General features: G+C 35.1%; 1 protein-coding gene across 3 annotated transcripts in view; it reads right to left on the bottom strand.

The window, feature by feature from the left end:
* LOC125653234 (uncharacterized) overlaps positions 1-16,629 on the bottom strand; it is a 32,291-nt gene extending 15,662 nt beyond the window's left edge. Inside the window, exons 1-18 of one of the 3 annotated variants that reach the window (XM_048882585.2) lie at positions 16,494-16,629; positions 15,903-16,259; positions 12,430-12,528; positions 12,008-12,325; positions 11,002-11,183; positions 9,080-9,251; positions 8,116-8,370; positions 6,662-6,763; positions 6,464-6,571; positions 5,702-5,953; positions 3,353-3,531; positions 3,106-3,258; positions 2,764-2,917; positions 2,134-2,436; positions 1,528-1,733; positions 1,056-1,272; positions 479-898; positions 103-309 (exon numbers count right to left, since the gene is read on the bottom strand). In XM_048882585.2, the coding sequence (XP_048738542.2) occupies positions 103-309; positions 479-898; positions 1,056-1,272; positions 1,528-1,733; positions 2,134-2,436; positions 2,764-2,917; positions 3,106-3,258; positions 3,353-3,531; positions 5,702-5,953; positions 6,464-6,571; positions 6,662-6,763; positions 8,116-8,370; positions 9,080-9,251; positions 11,002-11,183; positions 12,008-12,325; positions 12,430-12,528; positions 15,903-15,981 (3,406 nt within the window). In that variant the 5' untranslated portion in view covers positions 15,982-16,259; positions 16,494-16,629. Of the gene's footprint in view, positions 1-102; positions 310-478; positions 899-1,055; positions 1,273-1,527; positions 1,734-2,133; positions 2,437-2,763; positions 2,918-3,105; positions 3,259-3,352; positions 3,532-5,701; positions 5,954-6,463; positions 6,572-6,661; positions 6,764-8,115; positions 8,371-9,079; positions 9,252-11,001; positions 11,184-12,007; positions 12,326-12,429; positions 12,529-15,622; positions 15,673-15,902; positions 16,260-16,417 lie in introns of those variants that run through there. The other 2 variants (XM_056144704.1, XM_048882586.2) reach the window with 2 other exon arrangements.
* Positions 16,630-19,565: the final 2,936 nt, after the last annotated feature.

Raw genomic sequence — 19,565 nt, 5'->3', positions numbered from 1 at the left:
CAAGTAGAGACGACAACAGCTGTAGGTGAAGTGAAAAAATTTTGACCTATGCATTAAGTTCAAAGCCGTAGCAGTACTACTCGAAATGTTTAGCTAACAAACCTATGTAGATCTCCCAGTCGCCGGTAGAATTCATATCTTTGGTGACGAGGTAATGTATAAAGGACAGCTCCTGTTTTGAGGATACACTAACAAGACTTCCATTCTGTTGGATGCAATTTCTATTAGCTTCCCTCCACGTGATACCTTTGTTCCCAGTAAACATTCTGTAACAGCTGCCATTACTTTTGTGCCAATCGTTGTAACATCCTAAAATAAATATAAAATATAGAACTATATTGAAATGTAGCCAATTTCTTTACTTCATTTTCGCGTATAGCACGTCTGTATCAAATATCCAATGATTAAAATAAATTGACTACAAACAATGTATATTGCATGGATACTAGTCGCCATCTTGCTCTATGAAAGTACTTACTTTCATGATTTGCATACGAATAATTCTGGGAAAAATTCACGAAGGTATACATTCCTAAAAATCCGCGCCCCTGAATTGGCTGGTTCCCAGAGCGAAACTCTATCCTCATATTTTGCCACCTTGATGAAATAGTTCTATATGGTTTATTTTCCTTACAAAACCTTCCAAGCAGCACTTCCCTCCCGTTCAGGTCGACATCAAAGACCGCAATGTAGGAGCTGGCACAGGCCGTGTCACCATTGATGATATCTAAGCTAAGAACATTCAGCTCAACATATTGCCCATATGTTCCCTCTATGTTCCAAATGCAGGATTCCCCTGCTTTATAAGGGGCTGGATATCTGTCCGTTGCTATGTATGCTGATTGCATTCTACACGTAACTGTACATCCTTCTGAAGTCATGCCACATCCGGGTTTATCTGTAAATAATACATGCATTGCTTCATGTATACATGACACATATCTAACAAATCATTGAATGGAACGACAAAGGACAGTACTGCAAGCGAATTTTACGATCATTATAAGACATTAAGTTTCATACAATACGTTACGTTACAATGTGCTGGACAGTACCTGATTTTGTGACCTTTATTTCAAATGCTTTTTCTAATTGGTTTATAGACATTTGAAAACAAGACTCCAATGTCACCGATAGAGTTTTTCCAGTGGAGACAACAATGGAATCCATGACAGCGTCTTGGGTCTCTGCTGTTATCTCAATAGATGTCGAATTGTCACTGATGATTATACGATCTATACATCTTCCGGGATTTATATCAAATATTCCTAGCTGAAATATATACAAGTATAATACGATATATATATATGTGTGTGTGTATTACTACATACAGATTATGTACATGTATATACAGAATCACGCATTCAGCAGATGGATGATACTACATGGCTTCAATACACTTTCTTCAACAGGTCTATCAAAGTGAAGATTCATAACAATTTTATTGTAAATCAAGTAGTGGTAAATGGGAACTGGATAATGTCGTATATTAAGCTATGAGTTCCTGAACTGTTGTTGGAAAGTTACCTCTTTTAAAGATATTTCTGTTATGGATTTGGCTAAATGAACAAAAATAAATTCTAGGTTGATGAATGCCAAGTGTCCGGCATGGACAGTCCACGTACAATTCAGACCTTGTCCGTAACTAAATGGGAATCCTGGTGACCTGATCACAGTTTCATCTTTATGTGTCACATTTACGGAGAAAGTACAAGGATATATATCCACACAGTCTGCAAATGACAAGGTTAAAACAATTGAATTTTAAAAAGATGGCATATTTTCATTTTCTTGCAAACTCCTGTTGAATAGATGTAAAGTTTTATCTACGTCCATAAAACTAGGGATATATTGAACAAGAAGAACTTAAATACACAACTTCTAAGTATGACAATGTGTTGGAGAAAGATTTCATAAAGCATTTCAGAAAAGTTGGTTTTATCTACCCTAACATTAAGGTAACCACTATTAAGAAATACTGATATGTCGAGTCATCTGTGCATTTCGACTGAAAACACTGTAGTGATACACAGAACCACAACGACTGAAATCTCATTGTATCATCAGCAGCAGATCATTATACGCATATTCGCTTTAACCATGCATGTTTCGCTGTAGTGTCAAAATTGATACCTTTATAACATAGGCGATGGGATGCATAATTATAAATGGCACCAGTTTGAACCCAAGACGCCTTTCTTGTTGGATGGTATCGGTCTCCAAAACTTAAGAAACATTCCTGATGTTTTGAGTTTGTCGAGAAGGACAGAGCTGTACAATTATTTTTGATACAGAACTTCCTGCATCCCTCTATGGTTGATATATTTTGAACTGTGTGTGCTGAATTATCCTCTTTTGGAAGCCAAAAGGAAAATCGTTTCATTTCTTCAAATCCGAAATCTACAGTACCACTGCCACACTTTATATCTCTTTGTACTGAAATGAAATTGAAGGGTCATGTGTAACTTTCCAATTGTGATATGAAGACAGTTGATGATTTTTGTACATTATGATATCTGAAAACTTAAACCCTTGTTATTCAAATATAAGGGAAGAGACACATGAACACATTGCTGTGTTCTTGATTATTCTTACTGCTTTAGAGAGAATTTCTTTCCATTATATGAAATAGATACAAAGGCTAAGTGCACTAGGTACCTATATTTTATCTATTGTATTGAATCATTTATACATTTATCAATGAAATTATTATATTGGATGACCCATCGTGCACTATCTGGGAGACTAATATCGCCATTTTACATTGCTTCTGGCACCCAATAACTTCAGCCTTCAGACATGACAGTTGACCATCCTTCGCTGTTGGGTGTATTTTGATGTATCTTGTCAGGATATCGCGGTGAAACAGGAATGTTTGAGGTGTTGTTACGGGCATTGTAATGTCTATTGTAAAAATCTGAAGAAAAAAGTATCAAAACATAATAAATTTGTCAAATTTGAAGTAATTAAAGTAAGATTGGACTTGCAATGAAGTGATATATCTAAAAGCATCTTTGAATTTTCTTTTCATTAAATAAACCGTCAGCATTATTGAGCAATTCTTCCAATGTTGTAAAATGCAACCAGAGGACTGGATCGCCTTACTTTCGCGACACCTGGTGATTCTTTATAGAACATCATCGTCCTTCTAGATATCCCATAAGACACTTGGAACGATCGGATGTATTTTGAATATTTTCCCGATATCCATCCCTGTATTGATATTCCCTGGATGACGGTCGGAACAATCAAATCAATCTATTATATATAAAACACTTGCTAGAAAGTGTAATGATATTGTATAGAGAAAATAAACATCAACTGCAGCGAATATATCATTCAAATTACATACCATGAACCAGGGTGATTTGTCCTTTTTTGTAGAACACCACCCAGGGTCTGGATGGTACAATCGCCCCCGAGATGATATTGGCATGCCTTCTACGCCGCCATTGTCTGCGGAGGTGGCTCCGATCTGATAGTCATAGATGTTACCCGATGCCATACCCAGAGGCCTACCGCAGGTTGTTGCTAAGGACACAAACAGTTATATGTAAATCTTATTTTCATTTTCACAAGATTTATCATATAGATCCTTATTCAACGTTGAATCAACTTTAAAATGATAAAAACCCTACGTTAAAATACGGTAACAACCCAACGTTTAAACTGCATAAAACATTTTCAGTTAACTGCTTATATTCAACATGAAGAAAGTCCAAGCTTGTTCAGTGTTGAACTAAACTTCCATCTTCAACGTTGAAAAAATGCCTTAATTTCTAACGCTGATGCTGTAAATTCATATTGTCTCTACGTTGAATTTTTTTTCGATAGATCAAAGGTAATGTTTCACTGTTGCATCAAATTTAAATCATGTTCAACCTTAATTCAGCAATAAATTAACATTGTGAGTTTATCGGGAATGATATCAGTACATGCTGAATGAAATCCACTCATTGATAGTAGTAACAGTCACAGTAATTGTTTATAACTCGGTTCTTCAATGTATGACATACAACGTCAATTTCAAGTTTTAAAGCAAAATGACGAGCATTGGGAGCGAATTCAGCTTAATGAATATTTATGTACACACATGCACTAAAAGTTATCACATTCCTGCATAGTGTGGGAAGAAATTAAAACAATAATAGTTTTGTTGTGATCCAACATAATCAAATCAAGGTCGCATGATATCCATGCCAAAATATAGCTGACAAGATTTGCGAGTATTTGTCAGCCACATATACTAATGGACAAGTATGTTAACGTTTGAAGCATGCTGCTTGGTAAATAACATAAGAAACATTTAATGGCGAGCACTTCAAGTAATGTTGTGAGTGCAAAAGTTCTCAGAAAAGCCTTCTTGTTGTAAGCATGTGTACTAACAATATCGTAAACGGATACTATGCATTGATATTATATCTTTTACGATAATCCATGAAATTGAAACTTGTCGGTCATATGAAAGGTGAATATAACGAACAGCGATTAATCTCATAACTCCTATAAGCAATACAAAATTTAGAGTTGGGCAAACACGGACCCCTGGATATACTATAGGTGGGATCAGGTGCCTAGGAGGAGTAAGCATCCCCTGTCGACCGGTCACACCTGCCGTGAGCCCTATATCCTGATCAGGTAAACGGAGTTATCCGTAGTCAAAATCAGTGTGCCAAAAACGGCCTAACAATCGGTATGAAACACGTCAGACAGCATTTGACCCAATGATAGGTTGTATTGGCAAAATAGATCGTTATAACGACCATAGAATTTGCGAAATGCTGACTTTAAACAAGACTGTTGGAACCCATATCGCTTCAAAGTTTATACCAGATCTATTAAAAATGCCTGCTTAATCTTATAAAACATGGGGAATCAAAATATAACAAACACACACAGAGGGACGAGTAAACGTTTCGAGACTATCCAATGATAACGTGGGAGCATAAAACCGCATGTACATATTGATATACTAAGGAATAAAAAAAGGCATGAAATTATGTCTAATGTTAAATGACCATTATTTTAGTATCCTTCTTTCTGTATATGCTACACATTATATACACTGCAGATTATATCTATATCCATCTCTCTATCTTTTTATTAGAAAAATAGATAGAAAGTTACTGATAGAGTTACCTTAATTGATTTGTCTGACCATTTAACGTAAATTCTTTAATGTTAAACTTGCATTAACACCAAACAAATGATGACCTATTCAATGTTAAACAATTTATGTTGATATTTTTTTCGAGAATTTTAACGATAGATTAACAGTTGGCTATGCATATGATTGTCAAAATCAATTGCCCGAATTTCAAATAAGTTAGATGAAAAGGTGATTCAGAAGATAAACGAACAGCGATCAATCTCATAACTCCTATAAGGAATACAAAATAAAGAGTTGGGCAAACACGGACCCCTGGACACACCAGAGGTGGGATCAGGTGCCTAGGAGGAGTAAGCATCCATTGTCTACCGGTCACATATACATGTATCTTGATCAGGTAAACGGAGTTACCCGTTATAAACATCAGTGTGCAAAGAACGGCCTAATATTTGGTATGAAACACGTCAGACAGCATTTAACCCCATGGCAAGTTGCATTGACAAACTAGATCGTTATTACGACCACAGAATAAACGAATGCTGAATTTAACATGTAATTCATAAACATTTCGAATTATAGGAAAGAACTTACTTTTTCCAAGGATTATAATCTCATTGATTTCCATCATGAAATATTTGCCTGGATCATAACCAATTTGTGTGAAGTCAAAGTTTCGTATTGTGACGTACTGACCGACCACTGGGCGCCTACACTGATAACGAAACACCATGGAATAACCAGGAAGACGCAAGTCATCGCATCGAACAGCGCCATAGTTCATAAAATCCCATTGATTCTTGCTGACATATGTCCCAACATGTCGCATGTTATAAGGAAAATAAGCTGAAAAAAAATCTACGTTTCACTGTTTATTTGAAACTAGTTCAAGAAAATTATGATGAGAATGTCAGTGTTATTGTAAATTATAAAGTTCATATAACAAAAAATATGAAATTATATATCATTATGCATCGTACATGTGTAGTTTATAAGGATGTCGTGTTTGAGAGTAGATGGCAAGCTTTCTGGACGATGAACAACATGCACATTACGTACACGGTGATCCTAAATGTTTCATATCATGTTAAACGTTACTGAAATGCATGGATAAAGATACATTTTCCGTTGATGTATTATTTTGATTTATTAATGAATCTCCTGTATTTTGTATAACATGCAGTTAATCAAGCTGTGATATTGTCAGACCGTGCAGGAACAACATTATCAATCACAAAGAACAATAAAGGTATAGCGATTCACATATTGAGACTTTACGTATGTCAATTTACAATGTATATGCACTATTAAATTATGTTTTACAAAATATCAAATCAAGACCGAACTTCAACCTACTGGAGACTCGAAAGACAATTATAGCATGGACCTCTACATGTTCTTGAAGATCAATTTGGTACCAGGGTTTCATCAAAGGCCGATTTGAAACAAAATGATTTAGAGCATCTGTAAAGGAAACGGTACACGTATTATGAAAGTCACTTTTCTCAACATTGAAATCATTTCACAATAGCATGTGGTACTTTCGTGACTCACCTACAGATCCATCTACCGCATATTGTGGATCGTAATTTCCCCGGTGTGGAACACTTCTAAAAGGTTTAAATTTTCCAAATTCTTGTAAGTCTTTATCTTCCTCTGCAAATATACCGTATATATATATATATATATATATATATATATATATATATATATATATATATGAAATATTACTTGTACCTAAACTACCAGTTTTCCCCCTTAAAATTGCACTTGCAATTGGTATCGTTTCTTTTCAACATTTTAAACATTTTTCAGTAACTTTGTAACGAATATTATCTTTCAGTTTCTCAGGAATATTGTACGATATTGTGCAATCAGACCCCATGAAAAGGGCTTTATACACGAGGTGGAATCCAAAAATTGGTGAACTAGCGCAATAATAAAAATGACGTGCAAGCTATAGACCTACGTATCAAAACTTACACTCATTTACATTGTTTAATTTACAGAAAAAATTATCTGCATCTCTTCAACAATGCTGTACTAGACTTTAAGAATTGAAAGTCCTCAAATACGAATTTAATATGGGATATTTTACATGTAGTACTAGAGGTTTGTTAAAAGAGATTTAAAAAATTATAGCGGGAAAAACCCTAAGCGTGAAATGATATATATTCATATTATTCTATATAATTACCAAGGGAGATAGATAGAAGGTTTAAGATAGAAGATTCATTGTCTAATACAACGCAGGGATAATTCTGTGTCCATATCAAATGCTTTTGATGCCATAAAGATTAACCATTGACCAGGTGTTAAGAGACACGTAAAATGATTTTTGATCAGGGTGTACAATATGAAAAATTACCGGTCTACCGAAAAACTGAAAAGCACCGTGTGAAATTGACTGTTTAGTACCAGAACAATGGTCAAACCGGTCTTCCAAGCGTATGTCAGTGTTCACATCATAGTTACACGGGGCGCGGATCTATGACACCAGAGGACGTATTCTTATGCATTGATTTATCACGTTTTCCTTTGTAGTCAATCACCTCACATACCCTACAAACTTGGCAATGGTTATTTGAAATAAAAATGAAAATATGAAAATCAGAATATCAAAAATACAGCCTATTAATGAAATATAATGACATTCAATGTTAATTTCCATAGTACCGCCCACTGACGTCATTCAGTTGAATGTAAACGAGAAAGTTACGTAGTGTATATAGAGAAATTGATTCACTGGAGCTTTAAAATGTTATCAGAGAGAAAGCAGGTGGGAATGTAAATATATATCTACAAGTCTCGCCGAAATTTTCTACACTCAGATCGTCTCTTTATAGACAGATTATCATTGATATATGGTTAACTCTCTTTTGAGAGTACACGGCTATTCTAATAACCCCTCGTAGTTTATGAACAGCTTTAGTCTGAATACAGATTGTTGATATGAATATACAGGTTTAATATTCAGTTACTCTGTTTATGTATATAGAGATACTAACCACACTTTGGAACATTACATTTTTCTATGGTGTTTGGGAGTTTAACAATGCACATTGGTTCTCCTGATTTGTAGGTATACCGCTGATAGGCACGACAATAATTGTCGTCAAACTCGTGGTAAGTCCTCTTGTCGTTGTGATAAATTGATTTCTCTGAATCCGACCAAACTAAACACGTCTTCCCAGACACGGAAACGTTAGCTCTGCCATTATACGAGTTGCCATAGTCTGTATCGTAGTAACACTCACGGCGTTCTAAAACAGGATTCATTTCGTCACTTCGTTATTGAATAGTTAAAAGGAACATTGAAGTTTTGGTTTAACAGAAAAAGAAAAGAAAAATGTTTCGAATTAAATAATAATTTTTCTCCTCTTACTGCAGACTATCGTATTTCTGCTTCTGAAATCCATCTGAGTGTTTTAGTAGAATTCAGTACACAGCATAAAATAACAGAGCAGAGGTTAACAGATTTTTTGTTCTTGATATATTAGATTTTTTTCCAAATGGCTAGGCTATCAGTACTTTGTCAGTAAATTTGACGCACTACTTAATCTACCTCTGGTATATCCAGGGGTCCGTGTTTGCCCAACTCTCTATTTTGTATTGTTTATAGGAGTTATGAAATTGATCACTGTTCGTTATCTTCACCTTCCATGGTACATATGTAAATGCAAAAAGATACTACATGTATAAAAACAAAACCATACAGCAACTTAAATATCGAAGTTGGACTGCATAATGATTAATCATGCTCAATAAGTATGTACATTATCTTCAATAATTGACTGGGTCGAATGCTGCATGTCTGAAGTGTTTTACACCAATTGTTAGGCCGTTCTTTACATACTGATTTTAACTATGGATTACTCTTTCTAAAGACATAAACAAAATGGAAATGAATGGTAAAAGATAAAAATATCCGAAGTTGTATAGATAACAGTTGATGTGTTTTAAAATCCTCACCATAGGGTTCATAGTAGCAATATGCTACACCTACAGAACCATTTAGTGTTGTTGTGTTGAACAATGGTAACGCCCCCTCGTACTGCCAAGTGTCATTCTCATTGTTCATGAAGAAGTAATCCTGTTGCACAATCATAGAATTCACCTCCTGACATCTGTCAGCTGACTGACTCTGAAAATAATTGAATCACACAATTCATAGACTAATAGACTGTAATCAACATAAAAAAACGTCAGACAATAAAGGTTCCATGTACAGACAATGCATAAAAAATAAACTAATTCAATTCTAAATAAAACATTATACAGTATACCTGTACATTTGTAGCTCCATATTACTACTGCTTTGTTCCCGATAAGTGCTCGAAATGTTTTATTTAAGAAATACGCCGGTTTCGAGATACGAGCGTACGTCCGAGTTATTTCTCTTTGGAGAACTCTCGTACATAGTAAGGCTCCAAATAATTTGTTTACATGCGGGAGTGGGACAAATATTCATCACTGCATCAGTTAATTTTCTCACCTAGTTTCTCATACGCAGTTTCATCTCCCGAATACGACTAATACACGAACTAAATCATAAGTATTCAGGGAGTAATCAAATACATGGAATTCTTATTGTATCACCTTTTTTCCGTTGCTTGTACATATCATATCCAGGGTCTTACTTGCAAATTTATGTTTCCATTTAGTGAAATATTTCTTTTGATAGTATTTTTGCATTTCCTAGATTTAAATATTTAAAGAGAAGCCATGTTTAATACATTTTATCGTCTTCCTCACTGACTATAGGTCCACCTGTCCCACTTGGGCATTCAAAGTTCCACTCAATGTACCTCCTACACAGAAAAGCTCTTATCTCGAAACTGGCGTATTGTAAAATATCTTATCTACATTATGAAATGATTAATCTCACTTGATAAGTACAAGACACCCAGTGAGATGTATCAACAAGGCACGAAAAGAAGCTACAATTCTGAGCAAGTTTACAAACAAATACTTTAAAATATTCGCGGTGTATTACAAACTTGCAAAATATAACAACATATATCAATTAATGATATATAATAGTATATACATAAAAATATTATTACAAGATACCGTGATATATTTGTATGTTACATACATGTTTAAAAACGTCGTATTGCACAAAATATTTCTTTATGCGTAAAATACATCTCTTCGACAAGTTCGTGTATCAAAAATGGTTTTCCATAAGGAAAACAATTATTATTCAAGCAAAAAATAAGGGTTAGGGAAATTGAAATATAGGAATCAATTATATTATCTTCACATTATCTCATGATTATTAATAATAATTTTCATTCATATGGCTATTCGATATGTCCCTGTGAACTCGAAATAAGACACCACAGAGTCCTGTACATCTGTTTCATACTTAGATATTTTATTGAAAACGAATATTAACGGTAAACTAACAACTCAACTTTATGACAAATGGGATGATTTCAGCTTCTTCATCGTCAACTTGTCATATTTATGTAGCAATATTCCATTATCACTTGCACATAGTGTTTATAACTCTCAAGTGATTCGATACGCAAGAACTTCTTCTGCGTATGGCCAGTTTTAGAATCTTAGCAGGCTACTGACAAACAAGTTGATGGTGCAGGGGTTCGAACAGTCTCGTTTTAAATATATATATATATATATATATATATATATATATATATATATATATATATATAATTATAGCTTCTATGCTAGTATATATAAAATTTGCTTTCTGACTTTGACCTCTAAGATCAGGGTACACAATCTTTTTAAGTAAACATGAGTTATGAAGTTTAACTGAAATGGGTTAAATTGAAAGTGTTTGGGGGTGTATTCGTAATGGGACAAATCGGAGTAGTTAAGGCTGTACCTGGATAGGATAAATGGGAAGTGTTCGGGTGATGTACCTGGAATAGAATAAATGGGAAGTGTTTGGGGAGCTTTACTGGTGTCTTGTAATCGCCATCCTCCTTACAACAGAACCTCAGCAGTAGGGTCATGTTGTCACCAAGTTCTCCGGGAATACGGTCTCCAATATCCTGTTGTGTGAATCGATACCCAGAAATTATCACACTGCCATTAGAGAATCCTGCAAATACAAATTTTGATGACGTCACTCAATCTTGATTTTCCCATTTGATCAAAATGGTTACTTCTAATATCGAAAACACATTGAACTTTTAATCAAGTTGATTACTTTTATTGACAAAGAATAAACAAGGTTTAAATATGTTGCGATAGGATTTCGATTGCGAGATAAAGCTAATGGTTGACTAAATAGTCATATGATGAAACACACAGACGAAATAATCTGTCTTTGTTTCGTCAGATATGATGCACTGCCATCAACAAAATCCTCCAGGGATGCTAGAATGTGACTCGATAGGAAGAAGTATTTCGCAATCCCCAAAGCAATTATTTGTTCACTAAATAAACTCACTGGAATATTTTACCATGGGCGTTGATTATGATGAATAAAGTCAAGAATGATCGGCAATCAAAATTATTCATCATAAACACAAGTTTATAAAATCTTGACACACTGTTTTTATGATCATCAAATAATAGATTGTCACAGTAATGGATTAACTGGTAACAATTGCCAAAATTGTGTAGCCCTTCGCGTCTCACAACAGTGAAACCCTTGAGACTCACATAGATGGTATTGCCCTCAACCCTCATTCAGAATTCTGTAAATTGAATACACATGTACTCTGGCAAAGACAAGTACAATTTTATGTTATTTGTCTACACAGCCTTCAAGTTCGCTAAGAATGGACATCTTAGATAATAGGCCATGTTTGCCACATCCCCTTTAAATGCCGCTAACTCGAATTATGTGACACTAAAACAACCCTCAATTTTCACTCAATTCGAGTAGTCTTAATCATGCTGTGTGTTTCGTTCTTTTACCTTTAGGACATGTTTTGCTGAAACTGTATATACAATATTGCCCACTGGGCCATTCAGTGGACAACGTATTTCTTTCATCTTCAACGTTAGATTGTGTTTTCAGGCAGAAATTGATTTGAATGGCATGGAAATAGTATGGGCCCATGATGTTCATGAGTTCTGTTGGGTCTTTTTTGTTCCACTGCTGTCGCTGGGCAGATTGGGGCAGGGTGAGATTGATGTAAGATAAAGTCCATCCCTTGTCCCCAGTCTCTGGACACCCATATATTGCCGCTGGGAGGGCATATTCGCCATCTGGCCACAAACTTTTTTGATAAGCTGTAAGCATATAAATTGTCGATTGATAAATTGATTGTCACACACACACACACACACACACACACACACACATTACAAATGTAGTGCAAGTTTATGATACTCACCCTTTTCACAAAAAAATCCAAAATAGTTTCTTGAACAATTACATTGACATGTCTCTCGGATAAGCGTTCCGTTGTTCTGACATTTAACGAATGGGCACACTGTAAATTATATTCAAAATGCATTTTTGAAAAAAAACTATTTACAGTTAACAGAATCAGACATAAAAATATTCAATATTGGTAGTCATTTTCAAAGTTTGGAAACATATAGGTATCTTTAACACTTTCTCTTAGCTATACGACGGATAACACAACTTCATAACGCCGCTTTGGAGTTCATATATGACATATCTATGCAATGTGTCAATGTCTATATATTTTCTTGTTCTTTCTCTCTTTATAAGATATATCAATGAAATACATTTTACTGCAAGCATAATGTGCTCAATCTAATAACTCCTATACGCAATATAAAATAGAGAGTTGGGCAAACACAGATCCCTGGATATACTATAGGTGGGATCAGGTGCCTAGGAGGAGTAAGCATTCCCTGTTGACCCGTCACACCCGCCATGAGCCTTATATCTTGATAAGGTAAATGGAGTAATCCGTAGTGTGCCAAAACGGCCTAACAATCGGTATGAAATACGTCAGACAGCATTTGACCCAATGATAGGTTGTATTGGCAAACTAGATCATTATAACGACCCTAGAATTTTCGAAATGCTGACTTTAAACAAGACTGTTGAAACCCCTGTAACAGCACCTTGTTTGTCAGTAGACTAACATGATTTAAAAACTGGCCATACTCAGAACAAGTTCTGCATATCGAATCATGTGAGAGATATAAACACCATATGCAGGTGATAATGGAATAATGCTAGATATATAAGGGAAGTTGACGATAAAGAAGATGAAATCATCCCGTTTGTCATAAAGTTGAGTTGTTAGTTTTTCATTGATATTTGTTTTCAATAAAATATCTAAATACGAAGCAGATGTGTAGGACTCTGTGGTGTGTTTTGCTTTGAGTTCACATACTTTTGATCATCGTACATAGTTTTGCGAAATTACATTGATTTCACATGCGACTTCAATTTCTTGCACGATGAGTTGAATTCTTAAATCTTAAAAATATCTACTTTCCGGTAAAGATTACGAATATTTGTTTATGAAGTGAAGTTTTAACCAAATCTTGATGAATTGCATTTTTATCTAAATTTCTGAATGGTAAGAGTCTAAAATAATACAAGGTGGTAAAGATAAGAGCTTTTATAGTTGATTAGTTTCGCTTCAATATCAAATCTAAAATTTACAACCACACACTAAAATTTCCGTTGAAATGACGTAATTGCATGTTGAACGTGGTTGACTAAACTGAAGCACACGTGTAGTAACGTAGCGACAAATAGTATATCGATAATATACAATTAATGAGTACCACAATGTATTCCTTATAGGAGTTATAAGATTGATCACTGTTCACTATCTTCACTTTTCATTATGGGAGTTATGAGATTGATCACCGTTCGCTATCTTCATTTTTCATGATAGGAGTTATGGTATTGATCACTGTTCGCTATCTTCACCTTTCATAATAGGAGTTATGAGATTGATCACTGTTCGCTATCTTCACTTTTCATTATAGGAGTTATTGGATTGATCACTGTTCGCTATCTTCACCTTTGATGATAGGAGTAATGGGATTGATCACTGTTCGCTATCTTCATCTTTCATTATAGGAGTAATGGGATTGATCACTGTTCACTATCTTCACTTTTTGTTATAGGAGTTATGAGATTGATCACTGTTTGCTATTTTCGCTTTTCATTATATCAAAATTAAGGACTATAACTCCCTCATGCATAGCTCTTATCCTTGGACGAAGTTGGCTCCAGTTTTTGGCACTCTACTTCTCCTTTTATCTCTTAAAAGTTTTTCTGTCACTTCGAAATTCCAAAATTTCGGCTTGACCATCACTGAAGAGACATTATTTGTCGAAATGCGCATCTGGTGCATCCAAATTGGTACCGTATAAGTTTTACATTATAGAAGTTATGAGATTGATCACGGTTCGCTATCTTCACCTTTAATTATGGAGATTTCTTAAATTGCATCCTGGCCTCAGTTTTTTAAAATTCAAATTTAAAATTATTTTCACTTATCAAAACTTTCAGTGTCACTATCAATTTACATACCAGTAACTATATAAAATTTACATCTTACTAGCAGTGTCTCGGATGACCGAGTTGTAAAGCCACCAATATCCTCAATTTTGGCATAAGATATAACAAATACACACAGACACAACCACTGTATAACATATTCAGATATTTATTCTTTAGATTCAAGATTGAAGTACATGTACCTGATTTTTTGGAACAGTTCGTGTCGGGTTATGTTGACCAGGAATAGTTGATCCAAATTGATTTAACAAATTATATATGTACAGTAACCAGTTTAATATTTACACTGAAATTTTCAAGTGGGTTGATTGAAGAGGGTAAACTTAACCTGTTTTCAAGAATTGGCAGAAATAAACTACTAAAGATCATGTATCAAAACTTACCAAAACAATATTTCCCTTTTATAGTGTAGTATGAAGTGATAAAAACCTTGTCAAAATTCAGATTTGATATGCCTTATAGTAACATAAAGCCACACAAACCCACTCCGTGTTCAGATTGTAATTGATCCGCGGATTAAATTGACCCATTTCACTCCCAAAAATGGTTTTCGTAACCTACTTTGAAAATGAGTTAACTTAAAGCTGATATATCATCAATACACTGAAATTCCCATTTTTCCTATTCCTCTTTATTTATTTCCATAATAGGTGAGTACTAGTGATTTATTGTTCTATATCTATCGGTATTGCTTGGTATAAAGTAGCTGTAAAACTGTAACTCCCTGGAAAACAATAGGGATAAAGCAGAGTGGTAAAGATTTATCCCTAATAAACAGAGCAATTTATTCTGTGCACGACTGAGGACTTATATCGCTGTATTCTTGCTGTCTCAAAATTTTACAATGGAAAATCTAAACATACATGTATTTTTCCACTGCACTTGTTTCTAAACATTCCTTCAAATATTCATTAAAGTCCGATGGGAACCGAAAACTCACATTCTGTCGGACGTGTTTGAAATCCATTGTTAGGCCGTTCTTTACATATTGTTTTCGACTACAAATTGTTCCGTTTACCCGATCAAGATATAGGGTTCGGATGTGACCAGTCAACAGGGATACCTACTTCTCCTAGACATCTGGTCCCAGCTCTGGTACGTCCAGGGATCCGCTTGTTTGCCCTTCTCTTAATTTTGCATTCTTTATAGGATTCATGAGATTCCTCACTGTTCGTTATCTTCGTTTGTTCATGGGTATGAAAATCAACGGGGTTGATATTTGATTGGAACCTTACATCGCTATGTTAACAATTGAACGAAACGTTTTGAAGCTGTGAGTTTTTAGTACACAAAGGGTTAAAATAAAAGAATTACGCAGTAGAGTGTATATAACGAAACAGAGCTTACCTGGCGTTTCCCAATCGGATACAATGTAGCCGATTCCAAGATGAAAATATCCCAAAATTAGACAAACGAACAATGACATTTCCCTGCGACCTCTTGTGATGAAACCTAAACGACTACAGTGTCGCGGTGACAATGATTTACGTTTACAATTAGAGGAACTAATAATGTGATTAAAATTGGATGAGTTCTAAGGCTGGGGATGCTCAGCATAACTGCCAGATTCAAGGTTTATCTAACAATTGCCATAATTCAACGGCAGTGTCAAAATCACTCGGATATAATTCATTAAATGTTATAATTTTGACCACATCATACATAGGAAATCACACTGTATACATCAGGAATATGACGAATGCCCTGCAACAAACATGTAATACAATTGTAGATATGATGGTAATCTGATGAATTAAGTTATCTAGCTATATATACAAATGAATTACAACTAGACATTGGTCGCTATTTAAAGTTAAGTCATGGACTCAAAATGTTGTCTGCAAATGAAGTATTAGACATACCTTTTTTTATGTTTTATAGAATGCGCCCTTTCTTCAAATATTATGGCTATTGAAAAAGAAACTTAAGCCAACATACCAATTGTGAAGAATTCCTTCCTAAGAATGAACATTGTAAAGGAACTAAAAATTTCAGTCTGCACCGAACCGAATTATCCGATTAGTAGCTCAGCTGTCACGTGACCATGCGCATACTCGAGCTCTTGATAGGGAAAGAATAATTAATGAAAATTGGGAATTATATGAAATAATCACAATGAATTATTCTATCCAGAAAAACTTTGATGAAACTTTAATTCTCATAGTTTCAACCAACATAATGCACGATATACAAACATAAGTAAATGTGATGTCCCCTATCGACAACGATATTATGATTAAAAAGAAACAAAAAGTCGAAAAGGTTACAAAACTGGTAGGATTGCCAAATGTATGAATTGGGATTAATACTTATCGTTGAAATTATCACAATTACTTGAAAATATCAAACATATTTGCAGAAATTGTACAAGTCGAGTTACTAATCAAATATTACACAGACGTGACACTTTATTATTGTATATAAATTTCTGGACGCAGGAGCAAATTAGAAAATTCGGAAATGTTCCACACGACTCTAATTTCTACAATCGATAACAAGATTTACTTCCGTATTTGAAGAGGATAGTGTCGTTCCATTTAGAATATCAATACACGGAAACTATAAAGACCTCAATAGCTGACAACGATTTACATGCATAAAACGTCACAAATAGACCTAATCATAACTACCACATGAATGGAATGTCACAGATTTGGTCATGACTATGGCACGTGAAAAAACATCAGAAATAGACCTGAAGGTGGCTTTTACATGCATAAAACGTCAACAATAAGCATGGAGATGACTGTTACATGTATACAACGTCACAAATAGAACTGAAGATGACTGTTACATGTATCAAACGTCACCAATAGAACTGAAGATGACTGTTACATGTATAAAATGTCACAAATAGAACTGAAGATGACTGTTACATGTATCAAACGTCACAAATAGAACTGAAGATGACTGTTACATGTATAAAACGTCGCAAATAGAATTGAAGATGACTGTTACATGTATCAAACGTCACCAATAGAACTGAAGATAACTGTTACATGTATAAAGCGTCACAAATAGAACTTAAATGCGTGTTACATGTATCAAACGTCACAATCAGGACTGGATATGACTATTACAAATATTATACATCACAAATATACCTAACCATAAATATTATGCTTCAAATGATTTTACACGAGGTTCATATATAGGATGAAATGACTATTTGCTCTGTAGCATGACACATGCTGCCTATACTTTTGCTCTAGGGCAGACAATTATTTGCATTCGGCCCCGCCATGTTATTCAAAACGTTCTATATGTTGCAAGCTTGTTACAAGCGTCTTTATAAAGTTATTTGATTATTGTCTTCAAAAATGGCGAAGACACGGTTTCAGGTGTTGACGGAAGAAATCCAATGTTTAACTAATTGAAGTTTGTTATCAATAAGACCAATATTTTCATATCATATTTATTTTAGAATGTTGCTGTTTTATCTAGAGTTGTTACTGTCGATAAAGAAAATGTTTGAACTTTATAATTTGTTAATGTTTTGATTAACCAAGTTTGTTTTAAGTGTAATAAAACAATTATCAACAGTATATTAGAATAATATTCATTTTGTCAGTCCCATTGTAAAAACTGTTGGCTTTGGATTAAAGCTCTCGGCCAACATTTTTGGGATATGAAGTGGGGTGATCACATGATTAAATCCTGTGAAGTCCTATGGGCGTTGCAATAAAGTGTAAATTTAATTACATACCGCCCCGTTTGATGTCCTAATGAAGTTACTAAAATGGTTGTTTATTACTTATAAATGCATTAGAAACGGCGGACTGACGGCTCAGCTGTGTGACAGGCGGGGTGGTTTCGGTTTCTCCATCGTCGGCTACCCGTGTTTGTGTGGCGGTGTTCCATTGCCACCTGTGTGTGGTGTTAGTGTCTCTCGGCTGGTTCGGTACACGGGGGCTTGTTCTGCGTGTGGTCGGTTTTTGGGTCGAGGCGGGCTGCTGTCAGACGGGTTGATGGTGCGGGGGTTTCGGAAGTCTCAATTGGGGTCGGCATTTAGCGAATTATGTCGTCGTTGCGGCGGTCTGGTTCGTCGGTGCAGCCTGTCGTTGGGTCGGGTGCTGTCTGGCGTGTTTCGTGCCGGTTGTTGTGCCGTTCTTGGCGCACCGGTTTTGTCTACGGATGGCTCCGTTTACCTGATCAGGACATAGGGCGCACGGCGGGTGTGACCGGTCGACAGGGGATGCTTACTCCTCCTAGGCACATGATCCCACCTCTGGTGTGTCCAAGGGTCCGTGTTTGACAAACTCTCTATTTTGTATTGCTTATAAGAGTTATGAGATTGATCACAGTTCATTTTTTCACCTTTCATTATTTCAAGTTTATAAAAGATAAGTCGATGAAGCTTTGATGTCTTTGAGTGAGATACCAGAAAATCGCATAGTTCATGAGTATATGTGTAGTGACATTTTTCTAAGCAAAATTGACTGAATGGATATAATATTACAAAAGCCGAAAATACATCTGTCATGATGTGTGATAACATTAGTGAGTCGGTGAAAATGATTATCTAGGATTCACAGCTATTTGAATTCCATCACACATGATGATAAACATCAGATTAAAGTTAAATCAGGCTTTAGTAAATAATAGGATATACACGTACAGTTTTACTTCATGATGGTTCCCAATAAAAGTGAACATTTTCGAAAAAAAAAAATATTACATTACACCGAAAGAAAACAGAAATCTTATAACAATTTTATTACAACTGGTTATACATCTTTTGTGTCGGTGATTCAGTGCATTGTATAGTGTTCTCGGTGTGTATTTATTGTGACGCATAACAGCTTGAGATACGTTAACTAAAAACCCTCTTCAAATCTGTTATGAATTGACTTCTATGACGGGCTTGTCTGATGAACATCAAACAATAGACAGCTTTGTGCTAATGCATAGTGATCGTGTGATACGGTGTTCTGAAGTCTAACATAATTAGGTCATCAGGAATACGTACTCATTAAAGAATACTATGTTTATTGATATTCGGGACTCACT

The sequence above is a fragment of the Ostrea edulis genome, chromosome 7 (assembly GCF_947568905.1).
Source record: "Ostrea edulis chromosome 7, xbOstEdul1.1, whole genome shotgun sequence".
Classification (NCBI taxonomy): Eukaryota; Metazoa; Mollusca; class Bivalvia; order Ostreida; family Ostreidae; genus Ostrea; species Ostrea edulis.
The sequence above is the reverse complement of the archived record's forward strand: the minus strand, read 5'-3'. Positions and strand labels throughout refer to the sequence as shown.